Source organism: Oryctolagus cuniculus, chromosome 8, assembly GCF_051225735.1.
Source record: "Oryctolagus cuniculus isolate XC-2025 breed Fujian yellow rabbit chromosome 8, ASM5122573v1, whole genome shotgun sequence".
NCBI classification, from domain to species: Eukaryota; Metazoa; Chordata; class Mammalia; order Lagomorpha; family Leporidae; genus Oryctolagus; species Oryctolagus cuniculus.
In genome coordinates, this window is record NC_142874.1 from 74,146,207 (window position 1) to 74,167,650 (window position 21,444).

At 39.6% G+C, this 21,444-nt stretch overlaps 1 protein-coding gene across 2 annotated transcripts in view; it reads left to right on the top strand.

The window, feature by feature from the left end:
* PRDM5 (PR/SET domain 5) overlaps positions 1-21,444 on the top strand; it is a 250,855-nt gene that overhangs the window by 188,027 nt on the left and 41,384 nt on the right. For both annotated transcript variants that reach the window (XM_089302575.1, XM_089302574.1), the window contains one exon: positions 5,862-5,947. In XM_089302575.1, the coding sequence (XP_089158701.1) occupies positions 5,862-5,947 (86 nt within the window). The remainder of the gene's footprint in view (positions 1-5,861; positions 5,948-21,444) is intronic.

Sequence of the window (21,444 nt, forward strand, 5' to 3'; positions counted from 1 at the left end):
TGTCAGTGTAGCATTTCACTTCTCTCTGTGGAGTATTTCTAATTTATGAGAGTCTCCATTAGGTAAAGGCTTGGGATGGTGGAATTGGAAAAGGGATTGGGTGGGACTTTTATAATTACACTTTTTCTTTTAATTTTAATTTAAAATGATGCAGTTTGCTGTTTTATAACAATTTCCTTAATCCACGAAAGTGAAATAAGCCAGTCTTCTGATATTTGTGGAACATAAATGTAAACTTCTTACAACTAATTCCCAAAAAATACATATATTTTAAAGATCAACCATATGGAAATATCTAAGAGTATTTTTTATGAAATATATTTTGAGTTTTTTTTGAGAGTGTTGCTATCTCCAGAATTGAATTTTGTTAGAAAACTAAAAAAAGTAAAATTTTGACATCAAACTCTCTAAACGCTTTAATTTTTCATTTTATTCCATTTTAAATTATATTTTCTCTCGTGTGCATCTTTTGAAATAATTATAGAAATTCTCTGAAATCTCCATAGGTTTTAAAGTGAAATACATTGAATTACAAAAGAGAAGTTAAAATTATTAAAATGCTTCTTATAAATGATATATTTATTCTGAGTAAAATCTCTTAAAATGTGAATAAATATGTTACTTATTAAGCTATCCTGCTTATTTATTTAGATCTTTCAAAGGGGACACAATTAGCTGCGTACTTTTTAAAAATTGTGGTAAAATATATCATTTATCATCTCAACCATTTTGTGCATCTTTTAATCTTCGCGGTTGATCATGATCACTGCTACTAAGTCAAGTGTACTTAGTAGTATGAACAAAAATTAACCCTAAACTTTCTGATGGCGTAGTCAAGATCAATTCTTAAATCCATGTTATTGTTTAAGAATATCATGATAAAAGTGACTTGCAATATTTTTTATAAGTTTCTTGTTGGGTGATCATGAAACTTTAAATAAGATTTGTGTCCAAATGTTGACCTTTGAGGTAGTTCTGTAGCGATAGATGTACATTCAGTGAAATTGTGACTGTGGGATCCTTTTATCAGAGATTCTAGAGATATAGAGATACTCTTTTAATATTAATATCTCAATCCTTTGGTGAGGTCTAGAATTCTAATATTTTTAGTTAAAATTACATTGCATAAAATAGTACTAAGGTCTCTAAGCTATAATCATGAAGTATGTTAAATTGGAATCTATTTTTTGTCCAATTTGTTTAACTGTACTTATCAGTGCATGGTTTCCATCATAGTGCATTTCCTTTTTCAGAGACTCAAGGTAACTTGTTTGGGGCTAGGCTGGACCAGGGTAAGGTGCTCCATTGGCATCCAGAGCTGCCTTTGAAAGGCCATCTCCAGTTTTCTGAAGCTCTTTTTCCAACATTCCACACTTAGCTACCTCTACCTCAGGTGTGCCAGGGGTGAGAATTAGAGAACATTTATTGTAAACCCAGTAAACCAAAATACTTCTACTTCAAAGATGAGGAGTTACAAAACAGTGTGCTTGAATAATGCTAAATTCACGTCAAGAAACTGCATCCATTCAGTTCTTTTGTCTTTTGTAATGACTTCAGCTTTTGTCCTTCACTGCTTAGGGGTCTCTCTTAAACCTGTGTCATTGTTTTCTTTTCTTCATCTAATTTATCAGTATCCAAAATTACCTTATGTATTTTCTGTAACATTTTCTTGTCTTTCTCATTGCACTAGTAAAATTGAGGAAGAAGCAAATCTATTTGAAAACTTATTTGTAAATTTATTCACAACTATATTGCCAAAGTCTAGGACAGCAAATAAAAGACAAAGAGTGTCCACTTGGTGGCACCTTTTAAAATCAAATTGAAATCAAACTTTTGAAATTATACATCATATTTCTTTTTGTTCCTTGATGCATTCCAAGAAAATACAGATTTTAATATTACCATTTGTTGTCAGAACATTAAAGAGACAGATGCAAAGAACTCATCTGTTTGCCTTAATTAAATGAAAAATATTTTGCCATTATTTACTCTTTAATATTGCTTATCCTGCTGTGCATATTAAAGATGACTCCTGGTAGCTAAATCTTGCAGTGAAGTTTGTGATGTTTGTCAATATTGTATTTTCTTCTAATTGTAAGCACAACTTACATTCATTTGGGGCCTTTTAAAGACATGACTCATGTCTCATACTTTTTCTTGATGAGTGCTGATAACTAAAAGAATGACCGAGTCTACCAAGCAGAAAGATCTGGTTAGTGTTAACTGTCATTGTGAGAAAAAGAGTTTTTTTGTCATTAACATTACAAAGTCTAACTGAATTTATACAAAGTGCTAACCATGTTAGTAATTTATGTGATGGCATAGAGGTTAAGAGTGGGTTCAAAATCACATTCCACCATTTAATAGCTGTGTCATCTTGAGCACATTACTTATCTTTTCTGTATCTTAACTTTTCCTGTTTGTAGACTTATTCTATGACTACCTAGATCATGATGTTGTTACAAAGAATGAAATTTGCTAATAGGTGTTAAACTTTCTCAACTATAAAGGAAAGCCTAATAGTAGACTCTTTGTTTCAGCTGTACTAATAATTATTATATGGCTTCCGTTTAAATCGGTGTTTAAATCCATCTTTTTAAAAAAGATTTGTTTATTTGAAAGAGTTATAAAGAAAAAAGAGAGACAGAGAAACAGAGATCTTCCATCTACTGGTTCACTACTTGGTTCATTGACTGCAATGGCCAGGGCTGGACCTGGCTGAAACCAGGATTGAGGATTTTTCATCCAAGTCTCTCACATGGGTGGCAGGGACACAGATACTTGGGCCATCTTCTGCTGCTTTTCCCAGGCCCTAAGCCATATGAGGATCACCACAAGCCCACAGTTCAGGACTCTGCAGTCGCCTGGGGCTTTGCTTAAGTTAGAACTTGTTAGAACTCTGTTACCATTCATTTGCACTCTAATGCCTTTTTCAGTCCACCACCTAGAGCCTTAATATTGCAGTTACATCTCTTATGAGACTACTCAGGTAATTCTGGAAGGTTATCAGGCTCCTCTTCTGCCCCTTAGGGGCAGGCTAACCAAAACGAACCTAGGTTCTTACCAGTCCCATGGACTGCACTCCCTTGGCTGATTCCTGGGACCCTTACCCCTGCATGCTGGGAGCGTCGGTCTCCTATAGAGTGAGGTCACCTCTTGCGGCATCCCAGGGTTTATACTCCTTGACAAGGAAGGTGAAAAACACCATCTCTGAATCCCAGCCATGAGCCCCCAGGAATGTAGCGGGATGGGTGAATGGAGAGGCTGGACACCGAGGCTTTTAGCAGGAAGCAGCATTTGTCCATGCTGGCACTGGTTCAGCAGGTTCACATCTAAAGGCTGAGCCCTAAATGCAGCAGGGCTTTGTCTTATATCCTCTTTGCTAGTTCCCTTTACACATTAAGCCCCTTTGGCCCCCTTATGTGGTTACTTACATTCTGATCAGATACTCTAAAGCAACAGGGTTGCAACAGGGTTGGGACAAGGTTGTGCATGCATACCCAGTTGCTGGTAAGGCCACCTCACCTCTTTGTTCTGGGTAGCCTCCTAACACATGATATGTATATGTGAAGTATAGAACATGATGTTATGGAACACATATAGATAATAAAAAGGTTACCCTAATTAAGTAAATGAACAAATTCATTTTACATAGTTACCTAATTTTTTACATAGTTACCTATTTGTTGTTGCTTTTGTAATAAGATCAGCTAAAATGTACTTGATTAACATGAATCCCGTATTAAGTACAGTTTTGTTTCCAAGTTTCTTTTTCCAATGAATGTGATACAACTAATCCAGACTGAATATACAGGACACACAGGGTCAGAACATAAAAATCATAAATTCAGAATAACACATCTTGAATGTGTGTTGTTTGTGAGATATCCTTATGGGGAAACCTGGTTGACATAGATGTTCTGAAGAATGACTTAACATAGGTGCAGGACTAAGATAAGATAAATCAATGCTTTAGGGTTAAAATAAGAGTCTCTTTTCCTAGGTGTTACTAAGCCTTTATTCTACTTCCTGTGTAAAGCCATGACTAGAGTCATGACTAAGACCAAGAATTCCAAATTGCCATACCTAGTGAAAAGTTATAAAGAAGTTGGCAAGTCTGATGCTTCATCACAGGGGCCTGTTCCTGTTCATGTTGCCATTATTTTATTTTTTTTAGTTTAATCTTTTTTAAAATTCTTTTTCCTATATGGGTGGTCATCACCATTTTACAATGTTAAGTCCAAAGAGAGGGTCCTGGGTGCTTTTCCTCCAAGAGAAGGACTGGAAAGTGCAGCTCTGTGGGGCCACCAATGCATCTGGTTTCACCAGATGTTAGTGATGGAAGTCAAGAGACCAGTGCCAGGGACTATGTGACACTGTGCTGGCCTTGAGACCCAGGGATGAAGCTGCCCATTTCATGAAGTGGTGGTCAGAGGTGGGGAAAGGACAAGGAAAGGCTGGAAGAAAAGTGGTCGCTGGACTGAGCAACAAGGAGCTCACCGTTGACCCAGTAAAGGAGTTCACTGAAGTAATGCACAACCAAATCCAGCAGGAGAGAGTAGAAGAGCATACACTCCCAGTCAGAAAGCCTGGCTCTGTGGGGATAGGAAGACAGAAAAATTTTACATTTACTAAAAGCAAGTATTTTGTTGCATTGACCTTTGAATGCAAAGCATACTGGCTGTTTTTAAAATTAGAACCTCTAGGGGAGATGTAATTGGTTATATCAGAAATTATGGCTGGCGCCGCAGCTCACTAGGCTAATCCTCCGCCTTGCGGTGCCGGCACACCAGGTTCTAGTCCCGGTCGGGGCGCCGGATTCTGTCCCGGTTGCCCCTCTTCCAGGCCAGCTCTCTGCTGTGGCTAGGGAGTGCAGTGGAGGATGGCCCAAGTCCTTGGGCCTTGCACCCCATGGGAGACCAGGATAAGCACCTGGCTCATGTCTTCGGATCGGCGCGGTGTGCCAGGTGCAGCGCGCCGGCGGCAGTGGCCATTGGAGGGTGAACCAACAGCAAAGGAAGACCTTTTTCTCTGTCTCTCTTTCTCACTGTCCACTCTGCCTGTCAAAAAAAAGAAATTATGAATAGCTATCACTCAGTTTTACTACCAATGGTTCTTTTTAACCAATTTTCTAGAATTTCTTTGAAACTCATCCTGAGTTTCTATATATGGAAACTTTTTTGACAAAAACAAATGAACCACTTAACTAGTGGTTAAGACTCCTGTTATATTGAAATATATTGAAATACTCAGATTTCATACCTGGCTCTGGCTCCTAACTCTAACTTCTTGCTAATACTGATCCTGAAGGGCAGCCGTGATGGCCCAAGTAGTTGAGTTGGGTCCCTGCCACCCACATAGGAGACATTAATTGAATTCCTTTCTCCTGTCTGGGGCCTCACCAGTTCTGGTCATCGTGAGCATTGGGGGAGTGAACCAGAGGAGGGGAGTTCTCTGTCTCTCTCTGTGTCTCTCTGCCTCTCAAATAAATAAAATAAATACAAACAAAGCTTATTAACGAGCTAGTTAAATAAGGACCCTCTGAAATGAGTAGTATCGATAGAACAACTTGATTAATTTACAGCATTTCTAACCAATTCTTAAAATTAGGAAATGTAATTTGGGCTCAAGTATTAAAAGAAATGTACAACAAACCTCCTGCTGGCGAATGTTGCATACTATGACTCTAAGTGCTAAGGATTCACTGCCCTCTCCACAGGGGAAGGCCATAGTCTGTGCTCCTGGGTACATGTGCTCATTGATACATTATGTGTTGGCCAGGAACTGAGTGTGTGAGGAGCAATGGCACAGGAGTTGCTTAGCTGTACATTTTTCTGACATGAGGCTTCTTTTGTTTGTAGGTGAGCGTCCCTATCAATGCCCTTACTGTGAAAAAGGATTTAGTAAAAATGACGGACTGAAGATGCATATTCGTACTCACACCAGGGTAAGATTATCTTATGCTTCAATAATATTAATCATGGAAACCATACTTTTTGTTTTATTTTATTTTAAGATTTATTTGAAAGACAGTTACAGGGAGAAGTAGAGACACACACAGTGAGAGAGAGAGAGGTCTTCCATCTGCTGGTTTACTTCCCAAATAGCTGCAATGGCTGGAGCTGAGTTGATCCAAAACCAGGAGCCAGGAGCTTCTTCCAGGTCTTCCATACGGGTGCAGGGGAGGGGTCCAAGGACTTGGGCCATCGTCTATTGCTTTTCCAGGCACATTATCAGGAGCTGGATTGGAAGTGGAACAGCTGGGACGCGAACCAGCGCTCATGTGGGTGCCGGCCTTAACCCACTGTGCCACAGCACTAGCCCTACCATACTTATTTTAAAAGAAATAAATTCAGGCCGGCGCCGCGGCTCAGTAGGCTAATCCTCCACCTAGCGGCGCCGGCACACCGGGTTCTAGTCCCGGTCAGGGTGCCAGATTCTGTCCCGGTTGCCCCTCTTCCAGGCCAGCTCTCTGCTGTGGCTAGGGAGTGCAGTGGAGGTTGGCCCAACTGATTGGGCCCTGTACCCTATGGGAGACCAGGATAAGCACCTGGCTCCTGGCTTCGGATCAGCATGGTGCGCCGGCCGCAGCGCACCAGCCGTGGCGGCCATTGGAGGGTGAACCAACAGCAAAGGAAGACCTTTCTCTCTCTCTCTCTCTCTCTCTCTCTGTCCACTCTGTCAAAAAAAAAAAAAAATCAAAGTTACATGAGAAAATAAAAGTAATGTGCCTGAAGATATATTTATATTTATGTTTTGAGAATATTCTTTGTTAAAAAACAAAACAATAGTAAATAAATCCAACTTCCAAAGGATCCCATTCTTTGAATTCTGAAGCAATTTTCAGAAGTTACAAGGGACAAACTACCTGATAAATGGACTTGTCCATTTTAATGGTAGAAAATATAAAGGTATTATGGTGTAGAGTAATTCACTAGCACCAGAAATATTCTTGAGTAGAGACAAGTCTACCAGCATTTGGCCACCAAGTAATACTTATGAGCAAGTCTGTCTGCAAGATAGATGTCGCAAATAATTTAGATCTCAAGGAGAGCTGAGCAAGGCAGCATGGCAGTGCTCTACAGCATGCCCAGCGCTGTGTTTTGCTCTTTTTCCTAGGACGCCCTTTGTGCTTCTGCGGCCTGTGCCTCTCACGGCACTTTGGTCATCCTGCTATAGGTGACCTTTGCACTTGGAAGTTTCTGTCTCACACGCTTTAACATTGGTCAATTTACCCTCCACCCACACAACATTTTTCTTTTAGCTCGCTTTTCAGCTTGGTACACAATTAAACATTTTCTATGAACTTTCCACGTGAGAAATGTCTGTTGTGTTAAATGGCTCTTCTTCATTCTGCTGTTTACCTCTTACCATTGCCTTGTCTTTTCATGCCTCCTTTTCAGCTTGGCCTTTTAAAAGCGCTTATGGTCTGCATTATTTTTTTTTTTTTTTAATTTTAAGAGGCATTCCTAATTGCCTTCAAAGCAATTCTGAATCAGGCCTCTCCTGGGTATTACTTTATTCTTTAGCTATAAAATTGCAACTTGAGAGGAAACAGATAGTAATAATATTCTTCCCATTATAGTAATATTCTCCCACTGCACTTCAGTTCCATAGTCAGTGAAAGCCACCCTTCTAGGTCCTGTTAAGAAAGTAGTCTTCCAGTCTTTGTGGGGGAGAAGAACGGAAGTCTCTTTACTCAATAAACCAGATTGACAGCAGGTTTCTCACTCTGTTTACAATGTCATCTTCATGTTCTACAAATTTTAGGAACTGGAGTGTATGCTAATATAAAAGTGATTTGTCAACTGTAAGTGATGCTATTTATAGTAACATGATTTAAATGTATAATATTAAATATTTATTTCACAAATGTGTATTATTCAAGAGGTTTATGTTAGATGAGTTTAGGAGTTGATTTTTTTTATGTCAGCAGTTATCACAAAGATGTCAATAATGTAGTTATTTAAAATATCCAACATACTTGTAATGTCACTGGTTCTTTCCTTTGTTGTTCTCAGTCTGCCTTTTGAATGACTTTATCTTTGATATCATGATTTCCATTTTTAGCATTTCTGATTCACTTCTTAACACTAATTCCCATGTAAATACTGAAACTGCCCATTTGTTCAAGCATGGAATCCTCCTTTTTGACTAAATTCTCTGAGAAATTAGTCATAGTTACTTTAAACTCCCCTTCTGACATTTCTACCTTCTGGACCATTTTTGTGGTTGCAGTGACTATTGTGTCTCTTGATAATGGGTGCAATTAGGGGGCTTTGCCTTTAATGTGCCACATAATTTTTGATTGAATTTCCAATATTATGTGTAAAAGAGTAGAGAATGAGGTAAATGCTATTTCTGCCTAGAAACAGGTTCACCTCTTCTTCTGTCAGGCTGTTAATGTGAGGGGCAGAAGCAGTCTAGTCTGTAGTAGTGTGGCTCGATTTGGGCTCTATTGTTGCTATGTTAACCATAGACTCTGTGCTCCCCTAATGATGGCTGCTGTTACCATGCTCTTCACAGCAGGCATCGGAAAGTCTTCCTCAGACACGTGAGTTCCTTTTAGTACTGCTGGTCCACCATCAGACCTTGCCTGTGCCATCTTAGGGGAATGCTGAGGTATCTTTCCCTGGCTCTAATCATAAGAGCAATTATTTATCTTACCTCTCTAGGGTTTAGGGGGATAAATTCTACCACTTAATGGCTGTAGCTTAATTTTGTGGCTGGAAGCAGAAATTATTGTACTCTGTGCCCTGTTGGTTCCTTCAGTTGGTCAAGGATGGACTTTATTTAGAGAACCATGTTGTCCCAGGCTATTTTGCTATTGCTTCTGTAAAGGGGTTTGATTTCCCTAGGTGCAGACAGGTGAGACCCCATCAGCCTCAGGCTGGGCTCTGCTGGTGCCCCTTAGACACTGGCATTTTGTGCTGTTTCTCATTTCTGTAGAGGTCTACTTCCCTTTTGTCTCACAAGAAGGAGTCAGTTTTTTGGAGGCAGTGTGTTCTCTTTAGGGAATATTGCAGTTACACATTGTGTCCTTAAACCAAGACTTTTTAAAACAATCTCAAGAGGATAGACACATTTTCCAAAGGTGAGCAGCCTTGGAGATAATTCCAGGCATGCTGCCAGACTGTCCTTTCAGGGTTCCCCAGAGAGATGGAACCAATGGGGTGCACATGTGCATGAGGGGATTTATTAGGGAAACTGGTTGGGTTGATTATGGAGGCTGAGAAGTCCCACAACATCTCTCCCAGCTGGAGATCCCTCAGTATCCATAGCATGGCTCAAAGACTGAGGGGTTGGGGCTTGGGGCACGTGAACTGAAGACCAAAGGCCAGAGAGCCTAATGTCCAAGGGCAGGACAAGAGGAGCATGTTTGGCTCCAGGAGAGAATGAGAGAGATCAGTTTGCCTTTTCTCTGCTTTTGTTCTGCCTGGGCTCCTGCAGGATTGGATGGTAAGCACCCACACTGAGAGAAGATCTGTTCCACCTCATCCACTCAGACTCATTGTCTTCTGGAAGTTCCCAGAATTAATGCTCTGCCTGTTCTCTAGGTAGTCCTTAATCCAGTGAAGTGGTTTCTAAACTTAACCATCCAATTTCTTTACATGTGTCATCTTCTGTCTTCAAGGTGTTCTGGACTCCTCCAGACTCTATCAGCGGTGGATAAATGCAGTTTCTTAACTCTCTGTTTCATGCTTCAAATCTAGTTTACTGTTTACTGCGGATCTGTGGATCACTGGAAATTATGGAACTTATTATTATCTTAGACACATTGAGCCAAAACACTCACTCTCAATGACTTGGGACACATGCTTATAGATATCTATTTTGTAAACATTAGATCCCGAAGACTTTTTTTTTGGGGGGTAACCATTTACCTCAGAAAGCTTCATGTCTTGTTTAATTATTTTGATTTTAAATGTAGAAGGAATCCAGATCAATTAGAAAGTTATTGCAGGAACTCAACCTTTTGAATGCCATTTTAAAAAAAAAACTAATTTACTTACACAGGTTTCAGAGTTCTAAGATCACAGCTGTCCTTCCAGCCTTGTCTGTAAAAAACAACCAGATTCATTCTTATAAGACCAAAATGGAGTTGCCAGTAGTTAAAAGTAACAGCAAGTCTCTTTTTATAATTTTTTTTGTTTTTGATAATTTCCTTCTCCCTGTTCCTGATTCAATTTTAGTAGATTTAATAGACTTGGCCAGTTTGCACTGAGACTGTGGGTCTCTCTGCCCAAAGTAAGCTGGACTGCTTCAGATTCCTAGGATTTATCTGAGGCTTTGGGTAGTATATTCAGGTAGCCCTGGAAAACTACCCGCAAAAGATTTGGCCAAAGCATCAAGCCGATGGATCATGTGGGTGCAGGGTGCAGTGTAAGAATGATGCTGGAGGAAAAAAAAAAAAAGATTGATTCTGTGTGAGTGAAGATGCAAGACAGGAGTAGTTTGGGGGCAGGGGTAGATGCTAAGGAGAGCAAGACACAAGAAGACTCTCCCTAGCTACCAGGAGCATTGTAGAAGATATCTGTAACCTTGGCTGAGAACAGAAATGAGCCTACTAAGGACAAGAATCAGCGTGGAATCCACATGAACACATTAAGATACATGCATGTAGGAGTCAAATACAAACATAGGTGAGTTGATCCAAGGAAATGCTAGAGAGTGATATTTGAGTAATATGTAGAAGGTCATGCTAAGAAGATATGATTGCATGAGTGAAGTAAAGAGCTACCTAAGATATAGTTAGGGTGGCCTGTCCACTGTGACCAAATCTGAGGATGTTTGCTGAAGTCTGACTAGGGTTGACAAGCTGTGACTGAAGAGTTCATACGAATCCTGATCGTATCTTTTGTTGAATGTGATTGATTTGATTTTGAATAGAGGAGTGACATGATTGGCTGTTACTCTGATTAGGTCATTCTTTAGTGAGAATGGAAGTAGGTAACACCAGAGGCAGGAGACCCAGCAAACAGCTAAGCAGGGGTGTTGGCATTGTGACAAAGTAGGTTAAGCCACCACTTGTAACACCAGCAACCCATATTAGAGTGTGAGTTTGAGTCCTGGCTTCTCTACTTCCCATTCAGCTCCCTGCAAATACTCCTAGGAAAGCAACAGAAGATAACCCAAGTACTTGAGCCCCTATCACCCAAATGGTACACCCAGATGGAGTTCTTGACTCCCAATTTTAGCCTGTTTCAGGCCCTAGCCCCAGCCATTGCAGCCACTTGGGGAGTGAACCAGAGAATGAAGCATCTTCCTCTCTCAGTCTCTCCATTTCTTTCTCTTTGTCACTTTGCCTTTCAAATACATATGTAAATGAATGAATGTTAAAAGGAGAGGGAGAGGGAGAGGGAGAGGGAGAGAGAGAGAGAGAGAGAGAGAGAGAGAGAGAGAGAGATTCTAGTGAGCTGGAAGGAAGATTCATGCCAGATCGTTGTGAGATTTGAAAGTAGGGAGTAGATATGAGAGATAACCTTTAAGAAATGTATTGAAAAGGCTTGGACATATATTGTGTATAGGTCGTGAAGAAGAGGGAGGGGTCAGAGATGAATCTGAGATGCCTAAAGAGGATATTTTGGGGGTTTTGTGATGTTCCACAGAGAGACCAGGAAAGATTTAGAGAAAAAGGAAAGGGGTTGTAGGAGGAGGTACTGGGTTCAGACTTACATAGGTTAAGTACTTGAGGAGTACATTCAGCTATTTCTGTTTTTATATCTAAATAAGAAGGGATTAAAATGCATTTAGTAATTTCTTTAATAAATTAATTTTAGAGGAAATTTAACTTTTTTTTTAAACTTTGTCAGCTTTTATGATATGGAGACAGGATATAGGTTACTGATGCTTTTTGAAAACATTTTTAATTTGGTTGTGGATTTAGAAAATATTTTACAGTTTCTAGGGCCCGCATATTTCTTGGTGAATTTTATGTGCCTTGCCAATGAAGCATTTAAGATAAATGGCTTTAAATACCATTGTATTTTATTTGGCCCAGACTATAGACCTGCATGAAATAGGCATTCTTTTTTTTTCTCTTTTCTTTTGTAAAAGGGAAAATCAGACAATTTGAAAAATACCTTCTGTTTCAAGGAATGGCAACATTATTTCACTCCTTTCTTTTTCTCTTTTGTATAAAGTTCTTTTTGATGGCCATCAACCCCCTGGGCAGGATTCTCTCTGTTCTTATCCTCTGTTTAACTTGTGCTCAGGAGCTAGTCATCTCTTCTAAAACCACCAGCAAAGAAAGTGTTAAGTTTCCTCATTAGGAATACTTTGTTGGCATACCAAATGATGTTCCTCAAATAAGGCCTTGTGGCCTGGGTGTTCTAGAATATGATGATTAGTTCTCTGGAATTCCATGGGTTTTGAGAATAAGAGGTAAAAATTCAAAAATACATTAAATTTCATTCTCTTGGCAAGTTTATTGGATAGATTAATTATCCCATAGGAAAGCAGACAAAAGTCTTTTGTGGAATTAATTTCTATCTACTATATTTAGAGCTATAAGAGTGGAGTTATATTGATGTAAGGAATTGAACTGGCCTCAGGCATCAGACATGATTTTCCCACAGATTTTTTAATGGTACCTTGCATTCTCATTCAGTGTCTGGTACTTACATTCTTATTCAGTGTGTCTCTGTCTGACAATAGTGTAGACAGGAAGCTACTACTGCTACCCATCTAAAAACATGTGCATTAGTTGGATTAGTGATGTAAGGTTGTCTCCAAAGTGGTGCCATCAGTTTGTTCCCTTCCTGTGTGCATAGTGGCACATTTTACACCAGTAAAGTCTGATTTCCTTGTCCTTGAGTATAAGCTAGTCACCATGACTTCTTTTACCCAGAAAATGAACCAGAAGTGACATTCTAGAAAGTCTGTTGCTAGGCCATAAGAAGTCTTGTAGCTTTTGTCTGCATATCTTGGGACCAGCCAACATGTTGTGAGGACCCCCAAGGAATTGCAAGAGGCCAGATGGGGACTGCACACAGCATTCAACATGACCTGCCAGCCATTTGAGTAAGACAGTTTGGATTTCTGGCCTAACTGAGAGTTCAGGTCAGTTCAGCTGAAGCCAACAGACTGCAGCTGAAAGAAAGACTGCAAACAAGAACTGCTGCAAATCTCAGTGGATCCATATGTCTTTTAGAAATTAGTTATTTTGGCCAGCGCCACGGCTCACTAGGCTAATCCTCCGCCTGCGGTGCCAGCACCCTGGGTTCTAGTCCCGGTCGGGGCGCTGGATTCTGTCCCGGTTGCTCCCCTTCCAGTCCAGCTCTCTGCTGTGGCCTGGGAAGGCAGTGGAAGATGGCCCAAGTGCTTGGGCCCTGCACCCGCATGGGAGACCAGGAGAAAGCACCTGGCTCCTGGCTTCAGATTGGCGCAGCGCGTGGGCTGTAGCAGCCATTTGGGGGGTTGAACCAATGGAAGGAAGACCTTTCTCTCTGTCTCTCTCTCACTGTCTAACTCTGCCTGTCAAAAAAATTAATAAATAAATAAAAATATTTTAAAAAATTAGTTATTTTAAATCTTTAAACAAATAAACAAAATATAACAATAAACATGTATCAAACAATAAACAAAATAATCATGCATTAAGTTTTGGGATGGTCCATTATGCAACAATAGATAGCTAGAACAATACACAATGTTGAATAAGTACATTTTATTTTATTTGACAGAAAGAGGTCTCTCTGTCTGCTAATTCACTCCTCAAATGCCCACAATGGCCAGGGTTGGGCCAGGGCAGAGCCCAGATCACTCATATGTGGGAGGCAGGAATCCAATTACTTGAGCCATAAGCCCTGCTTTCCAGGGTCTCTGCATTATCAGGAAGCTGGAATCAGGCACTGGAGCTGGAAATCAAAACCAGGCACTCCAGTGGGGGTTGTGGAAGTCTTAACCACTAGACTAAACAGCTATACTCTTGAGCAACTGTGATTTTAATTTTATAATATGATATTTCTATAGTTCAAAATGATTGACATCCCTGGACAGTGTTAAAGTGAGACTTACCAGACATTTCTAAACAGAAGTAGCTGGTAGATCACAATTTACCAATGGGAACTACATTTTGTTATTGGAAAAGTATACTTCTTAAGATACAGTTTTTAAAAATATTAATAATTATTTTAAAAGGTGTATTGTGGCATCATGGGTAAAGTTGCTGCTTGTGATGCCAGCATCCCATATGGGTGTCAGTTTGTGTCCCAGCTGTTCAGTTCTCATCCAGATCCAGTTCTCTGCTAATGGCCAAAGAGAAGCAGCAGAAGATGGCTCAAGTACTTGGGACCCTCCCACCCACATCAAAGATCCAGTTGAAGCCTCTGGCTCCTGTCTTTGCCCAGGCCCAGCCCCGTTCCTTGCAGCCATCTGGGGAGTGAATCAGCAGATGGGACATATTTCTCCATATTTCTCTTTCTTTCTCTCTCTCTCTCTCTCTCTCTCTCTCTCTCTCTCTCTTTCTGTAACTGTTACTTTCAAATAAATAAATAAATAATTTTTAAAAAGGCATATACTATTCTGAAAAATAATTTAGAGGCTCAGAAATATAATATATTTTAAGACTCTAATTATATACTACTTAATCTATAGATTGAAAATCTGATAGCAAATACACTTATATAACATTGAAGTTTGTATTAATAAGTTGAATTAAGGGTTTTATTTTTAAATGTGAGCCTTATCATTAGTATGACACTGCAATGGCTGATGTGATTAGATTCACACTGTGATAACATTTTTTCTTCAATACTCTTTAGATTAAGTGACAATGAAAGGATCTAAAACTGGATTATGCAGCAGTATTAAGTCCAAACAATGCCTGTTTGGGAGGGCCAGCTGTGTATTTTTTGGGGGGCTGGGATCTAGCAAAGTCAGTTGCAGATAGTCTCAACTCATGACCAGATAGCTGTTTGAGGTGTGCTCTGTTCAGGACTTCCTGCTTTAACACTTCCTAGCACAAACTTCTGCTTTTCAACTTAGCAGACTTATTGTTACAATTTGTCTATATTTCTCCCATTTAGATTTTGACCTACAGTGGACAGGAATTGTGTCCTGCGCCTCTTTTTCCTCAGCATTTCTGTGCCTGGCACTTTAGTGAGTTACCAGATTTGTTGAATGAGTGAAGTGAAATGATAACAGACGTAAACCCTATTAAGTGTCTCAAATTAACTGAGCAAATATGTAACTGAGTAAGATGTGAACCCATTCATTCATTTTTCAACAGATATTTATTGAATGTTTATCATAAACTTAATTTGCAATTCCTTCTCCCTAAGGACTTGATGACAAGATATGAGGAGACAGGAGTGTGTGCATTCAGCAGATCAGTGATGTACCTACTTGTGTGCCTGAAGTTGTAACAACACAGTCCTTGCCTTGTTTCGGTCAGGGAAGCTGAACACTGAGGACATTATTTTAAGTAACTAGTAATAAGTATGCCCAGTGATGGAGGCGGGGCAATCCTGGGTCCCAAATCTAATCTCATCTGAGATACTAGGATCTGAGCTGGCTCTTCCAGGCTCACAATGGTGCTTCCTTGTGGCACTGGTTGTGTTTTATCAAGCTGCTCCTTTGAATTTCTCCATATATGTATGATGATTGCAGTTCTATCTTAGGCCATTCTTGCCATCTGGCTCTGAAGACTTTGCTCTCAGAGGTGTACCTGCCAAAGAGGGGAGCCAGAGGGCTACGGTCCTCTGATGAAGCCGTAATCACTATGTTTATCCACCCTAACACACCTGACTGATAAAACTCTGGTGGGCATTGCACCACAGGCCATACCATGAACCATGTATTATTCCCTAAGCTCCACCCTGAAGTGCCTGGCTTATTCCTCTCTGAGCAAAACATATTGTGGAAATGAATGAGAATGATGTTATTTAGGGAGTAAGATTAGAGCTCATCTCATTTTTTTCAAAAGAAGTAGATCACTTGCCAACTGAAGTACTCTATTATTAAATGAAATCACTTTAAAACTAATCTCTATCACTGTGCCAAGGCTTTGAGAGTTTGACCATTGAAGCACTGATTCTTGTGGACCCTGGGATACTTTGTTTGTTCTGCAAATGTTTGTAAACTGTATGCCAGGGCTGTGCTAAGCATTAGGGATACATGGTTGAATAATAGAGGAGAGGATTCCTGGGAGTTTTGGGTAATTTTATGTGGGTAGATTTCCACATATATAGAGCTTGTGGTGGGAAAAGAGGCTTCTGGATAGAACAGAGAACAATTTTAAAGAGTCTTTGGATTCTGGATGGAAATGTTGAGAAGCCCATGAAGGTTGGTGATCTCAGAGTTTTGACTTTTTCAAATCTCATCGACTACTTTGGGTCTAGCTGATTACTGGCTGGAAGGAGCCCCACCAATCACAAGTGAGGGATTGCTCAGTTCTCCGGTAGTCCTCGGAGCTTGATGGTCCCCTGCACTCTCCGCAGCCTGCTGATAGTTTTTGATGATCCTGAACAGTTGGTTTTAGGCAGTGAGAAGAATATGTTTCAGTAGGGGAATCCCATTTACTCCCTGCAGAAATTACAGGGCCTTTGCCTGTTCTACACCCAGTGCTTGAGAGTGAGGAATCAAACATCTGTGCCTACAATCAAAAACTACCTCCCCTGCCTCCTGTAGATCCCACAGGAGAGTCTTAGTGTTTTCAGTGAACACCCTTCCCTGCCCCAGTGGGGCACAGCAGGTCAAAGGTAAATGTCCTACATGTGCCTTTCTGTCACATAACTCTTCAGGAACTATCCCACAACTAGAATCCACTCCATGTTTTAACTGAGGACCTGCTGAAGTTTTGGAGCTCACTATCATTTCCATATACGAGTCATGTAAAATTTAGACAAAATTTTGTTTGGACTATTTACAGAATATTTAGTTAAGCAATTTATTGCTGTTTTTCTGAACCATAAGAATCAATGTCATATCCCTGTGGTATAAGTTGGAAGTACTTAAGACAACACATGGTCTTTCTTGACTATCTCACGTAATGTCTTAAAAATTAAAAGCAAAAGAATTTATCTTAGGGAACTCTGTGGCAGTTTCCATTTAACTCTGCTCAACAATAACTTCAAAGAGCTGTTGCATATATAAAGAACTCCTGATTAAAGAAACTTTCTTGGACTAATTCAGTATGTTTCTAATTGTAACTCTTTAAGATTTAGAAGAGCATACATTTAGTTTCAGTTGGCCAACTAAGTTTTGTTGAGTCAGCTTCTATGTTATACTCTGTGTATGAAGGGACAGTTAAGAAACAGTTGCAGCCCTTTCAGAATCTAGGGAGGGGACACAGATGGAACATGATTAGGGGCAGGATGGAAGGATCCCAAGGGTGCTTTCAGGACACCTGGGAGGGGCACCTGCCTCGGAGCAGAAGGAAGGTGCAAGGGACAGGAAGTGTTTCAGCTTCTCTGGGAGCAATCCATGTTCTGTCTTCATCTTGAGGTTTTATGAGACGTACACTCATACTTCAAGTTCTAAGAAGTCCAGCGCTGGGGACATATCCTGGAGTTTAACCTAACACTTGCCAGGACAATTTGAGCTGAATGAGTGAATGAGTATGTGTGTGGCTTCTACTGACAGCTTGTAGGATTAGTGTTTACAAAACACAATAAGAAATGCTGATCTAATCCATCTCATGTATGGCTGCAACAATACTTAAAAAGGTCAACTTGTGTCATGTGTCTTAGTTACTAAAGTACGAACAAACCCTACTGTGGCTCCCCATGGCCTACAGCTCATCCAGTTCACTGAGCTGAAAGTCTCTGTCCGCTGGTCTGGCTGTGCCACCTGCTGCCTCCCTATCACACCCCCTTCTCTTACTGAGCATGGACACTTTCTGAGCTGCAGCCATTCTAGGTCTCCTTCCAAAGTTAGCCACATAACATTTTCCCATGAGAATATCATGATTGGAAAGTATGGTTGATCCAACTCCTTCATTTAGAAATGAGTAAATTTAAGTCAAAAGATGTTACAGACTTGGTATAGCTAATTTTCCCAGTTCACTTCAACACATTTGAGAGTACAAATGAAATAACCTATGTTTTCTAGCTCTCCCTCACCCACTCTCTTCTTGTGGGGGATCTTACCTCTCCTTAGAGCTCCTGGGCACTATCACTTCTCTGCAGCCATCCTGTGGCCACGTCCAGGATGTCCTGTACTAACACATTAATTACACCACAGTAGCCCAGCTTATTCCTTCTGTATCACTGTTTTCTTTTTTCCTTGGAGCTTAGTTCACATCTTTATTCAGTGATTCTTCAATACAATTGCAGTTAAATGATTTTAAACTTTATACCTTTTGGTATTTATGTATCTGTTATGTGAAATAGAGACTTCCTAAATAATTCTTGATACATGTTGAAAGGACAAAGTTGTTAAGACCTGGTCTCAACCACCAGGAGTTCCCTGCCTGCCCAGCAGGGGAGATGGACACTTGTGTTGTTAGCTTAGTCATTCATACCCAGAACCAGGAAAAGCATGATGCAACAATGGAATATGAAACAACAAAGCAGTCTTCTTAGCTCAAGGTATGAGTTTACTGAGGAAGTCTGAATTAGACCAGAAAGCATGATCATGGTTTCCTATGAAAAGGAGCTGAGTGGGGAGAGAGCACACTAGATCTACTGAGTGCTGTGTACAAGGGTGTGAAGTTGTTCCTGTGCATTATTGAGAAACCCAGAATAGTAGAGGTCAGTGTGTGTGTTGGGGAGATTAGGAGCCTAAGTGGGGGAAAGACAGGTATGGCAACACTGTGAGGTGCTTTCTGTGCTGAGACAGGAAATCAGGGTTGGTTCTGTAGGTACTAACCATTAAGCAGTCTTTTATTAGTTTCTCAGTTAAAGAAGTTAGTGATAAGATAAGTAGTGATTTTAGGTGTTCCCTGCTTAGTGGAAATACAAAAATAAAAAAGACAAATGTTGAACTTATCTTTTAAAAATTTTTCTATCACAATATTTTAACATTACAAAAAATGATCTTACAGATTGAGATTAATAAAAATATGACTCAATTTCTAAGGCTTTAGTTTTGCTATTGCTACTATGAAAATAAAATATGGTGGACAACATTTATGTGACCTATTTTGAATGCAGCCTGGAGTCATAGAAATACCATGTTTGGAGAAGGTATAGTTGATCCGACTCCTTCAAATAAAAATGAGTGAACTTAAGTCAAAAGATGTCACAGACTAGGTGTAGTTAATTATGCAGGAACTTTCTCCTTACAAGTTCTTCTGTTGACATTATCTTCCCTTTAGTTGTAAAAGTAAAAGGAAACTGAATAATAGTTTAGACCAGTGTCACAGTCCTTTGTTACTATGACAAAATACCCAAAGTTGGGTATGTTATAAAGAAAGGAGGTTTCTTTAGCTCACAGGTGTGGAGATATTCAATAGCATGGCCCCAGCACCTCCTCAACTCTAATGAGGACCTTCTGGCTACCTCAAAACATGGGTGAGAGCAAGTGCAAGACGGAAAGAAATAGAATGTTCTTTCTTTATTACCAGGTTCCCTACCAATAAGCAAAATATATTTTTTTTCTTAAAAAAGAGAACTTCAGTTAATTAAATCATCTCCTCCATGATTTCCTCAACCTATAGCTAGGTCAGGGACTCCTTGTCTGTTATATACATTCTAATACTTTGTACATTGTATTATACTGACCTATAAGGAATAACTTTCTCTCTCAAATTGTATATCCCTTGAGAAAATGCCTTGCTTTTCTGTGGACCTATAGGGTCCAGCTGGCTGTCAGCACGTACTAGGAACTCATGGCTATTTGGTTAAGTGACTGTACAGGGTCACAGTCATGGGATTTTAAGTCAGAAGTGTTTTAATGCAGCTGTCCATCAAGGGAAACTCAAGGGGCTCCTGTGCCCATTACTGCCTGTTCTTGAGAGGGACTGTGTACCATGGTATCAGAGAACATCCCATCTCCCTGACTTGGGTAGTCCCATCTATAATAATAATATAGTTGTTTAAGGGATGTCTGCTGAACTCTTTCATGAGCTTAGTATACATATTAACAAAGAGACTGTGTAGAGCAGTTTGCAGATTTAGCTAAAATAAAACTCTATAAATATTTAGCATTTAAGATGATTGCTGCTTTACCAGCACTGTATTATCTTTAGACTTTAATAACATACTTCAGAATTTAAAGGAAAGAACATGCTGTCTGAAATGTATAGAGGGTTTTTCTTTGTTTTTAAGATAGGCAATATACAATTAATTTTTAAAAGGAATGGGACCATTATTTGTGGAAAATATATTTTTTCTTTACTATTTTGTGTCTACAACATAATTTTATGTTCATCTTGCACTCTTTTCACAGGATTTTAATCACTAAACTATCATAACAATTTTGAAATAAAGAGCTACCTGTTTATATGAAAGTTCCATTTATGGATTCCAAGTACAGAAGTAAATTGAGTTGGATAGATGATTTTTTCCTCACAAAATTACCCAGTTATATTTTCAGCTTGTATTCCATTTTATGTTTTGACTTACATGATTTATTTCTGTTTATATTGTGATGATAAATAGAAGAAAGCAGGTTAATACAATGCATAAAATACCCTTATGGAGTTCTTATTTATGTCCATGATTGTGATAGCAAAATCCTGTGACACAGGTTTGACAACTCATGTTACAAATGAGGAAAATAATACTTTGAGAGGTTGAGTTGCTTGTCCAGAGTTACCTGCGTAACTAGTAATGGGCAACACCAAGACTGGGAATTAGGTATCTTCATCTTTAAAGATCATATTCCTTAATACTATGTAAGCAACCATCATGATGCCCTGAAGGATAATGTTATGTATTAAATGAACCAATCTCTCAGAGAAATTCTAAATTCAGAATTTTCATCCAATTTTATAGCAAATCCTTGCAACAAAAGTTTTCTTTGGGGTGCTCTGACCCCAGTGCATGGTCTTCAGGGTTCGTGCTCTAAGGTTTGTTGCTGGAGAGTACTCCAGGAAGACTGCAATGGAGGCATTCCTTAAGGAAAACCCTCCAACATACCAGCTGGACTTCTGTGGCCGTGTTCCCTTCACTTGCACTGCATAAGATATTTTCTGTAAAATCTTTTTATATTATGAAAGTCAACAAGGAAGGATATTTCATGTTCCTTGTATCCCATCAAAATAAGTGAAATTTCAGTGTTGAGAGATTTACACTCACATTTTACCTAAATCCCTCATATTGCAGTCATTGGAAGTGAAAATATCATTCTTGATATGAGAGTCTTTCACATCTTTGAGATAGCTATTTTTATTATGTTTTTTCTAGGAAGACCCAACTATGCCAATGGTGACTCACAGTGGGTCACAAGGCAAATTGACGGTTCAACATCTATGGTCAGGCCAATGAATTATGATTTTTAAAGATCTGTTAGGCCTCTTAGTTATGCTGCCCTATCAAGGATGTTACAGCTTTTTGG